This window comes from Austrofundulus limnaeus, unplaced genomic scaffold (genome assembly GCF_001266775.1).
Source record: "Austrofundulus limnaeus strain Quisiro unplaced genomic scaffold, Austrofundulus_limnaeus-1.0 Scaffold831, whole genome shotgun sequence".
Taxonomy (NCBI): Eukaryota; Metazoa; Chordata; class Actinopteri; order Cyprinodontiformes; family Rivulidae; genus Austrofundulus; species Austrofundulus limnaeus.
Genome location: NW_013953233.1, coordinates 57772 through 59432, shown reverse-complemented (window position 1 = coordinate 59432; position 1661 = coordinate 57772). Strand labels below are relative to the sequence as shown.

General features: G+C 46.5%; 1 protein-coding gene across 2 annotated transcripts in view; it reads left to right on the top strand.

Moving 5' to 3' along the window:
* st14b (ST14 transmembrane serine protease matriptase b) overlaps positions 1–1661 on the top strand; it is a 25206-nt gene that overhangs the window by 11383 nt on the left and 12162 nt on the right. For both annotated transcript variants that reach the window (XM_014028925.1, XM_014028924.1), the window contains 4 exons: positions 145–215; positions 305–495; positions 1033–1068; positions 1173–1401. In XM_014028925.1, coding sequence (XP_013884379.1) covers positions 145–215; positions 305–495; positions 1033–1068; positions 1173–1401 — 527 coding nt within the window. The remainder of the gene's footprint in view (positions 1–144; positions 216–304; positions 496–1032; positions 1069–1172; positions 1402–1661) is intronic.

The window sequence follows — 1661 nt, the reverse complement described above, 5'->3', positions numbered from 1 at the left end:
GGTTTCCCATACATGATGTTGTACCTCGTTCCTTTCCTTCAGGGAACAGTAGTTATATGCATAACATTACGTTTTCAGTCAGGAACTGGTTCTGTTTGAGCCCTGGAGTAATGGAGTCTGGATTTTACTCTTTTTGTCTTTCAGCTGAAGCTGATTTATTCTAAAAACTCTGTGTTAGCAAAATACTTCAAGACCTCCAGTGTCCAGGCCTTCAGGTACAGGGTCTCCCCTCTCCGGTGAAGAACCCACACCTTCTGCTTTGTTCTGATCCGATGATGGTTCCTGTGTGTCTGTGGTCCTGCAGTGAAGGAGACACCAGTGGTGGTGTCGTGGCGTACTACCAGTCAGAGTTTGAGCTTCCCGCCCCCCAGCAGAACTCTCTGGAGGAAGCCATTCATTCTCTGGAGGAACCAGCAGAATCTCCGACGGGTCGGCATGGGCGGCTGATGCTGAAACCGGTCGACGCTCTGAATGTTAAGGGTGTCACGTCTGGAGGTTTGTCCTGTTATAGACCAAGTCTTCCAGTTCCAGGATTTCATGTCGTAATAAAACCCGTCAGGTTCTTTACGGGGTTTAGTGTGTAACAGGTTCCACCGAGTCATCATTTCTTAGTTGGTCAACATTTAGTTCATCTTTACATGAAAAAAGCTTGAACAAGTTCTGATAATAAATCACTTTTCTCTTCATCTCCAGTAGATTTTATTTCTAAATCTGTCTTTAGTTGATAAAGATGAAAGCTGACTGGCACCAGTAAGACAACCCTCTGGTCTTACTGGCTGTTTCTGACCGGAGGACATGGCTGTCCGAGCACTGAGAGGAGCTTTATTTATTTATTTATTTTCCAAATAACCAAATAACTTGGTAAAATTTAAAACTCATCAAATTTCTGGAGACCACCTGAAGACCCTCAGCTTGGTGTGTTGTGGTCCACAGTTTGTTCTGGAGGACTTCAGACCAGAACAAACGTTGACCTGATCGAATTCTCGAAACATTTGAACTAAAATCAGAAAATCTTGGTTTCTGTTCTTTTAGCTCTGGATTCACGATTGAGCAGAACTTCAGTATCCGGTGAGTTCTGATGCAAACACTGAAGTCATTAAATAGATCTGACTCTGATCTGCATCAGAACCCAGAGTGGTACCGGTCCACTGAAACCAGAACCTTATTTGCAGAGAGGGAGCCGATCGACATCCACGTCCAGGAGAAGGGAGAGATCACTTCTCCAGGCTTTCCTAATACTCCGTATCCTCCCAACATGTACCAGAAGTGGAGGCTCCGGGCCGACCCGGGACACCTGATCCGGCTCGACTTCCACACGTTGGACCTGGAGGACGACTGTCAGCGAGACTTCATCAAGATCTACGACTCTCTGGCTCCCATCGAACCTCGAGCTCTGACAGAGTGAGACAACAGCACTAATGAAAGCCAAGGTTGTTTACAGGTGGAGCCTGTGACATCACTGGTGGGTGTGGTCAGACAGGTTCCATCAGGTTAGCACCAAGCAGCTACAGGTGATAAAGGTTACCATGGAGACAAGAAAACAGCTGAGTCATGTTTCTTCATGTTTGAGGTTTTCTTTGATGTGACGAGAAGTTTCCTTCAGATCAGACTTCCCACCTGTTTCCACTCCCCCACCTGTTTCCACTCCCCCACCTGTTTCC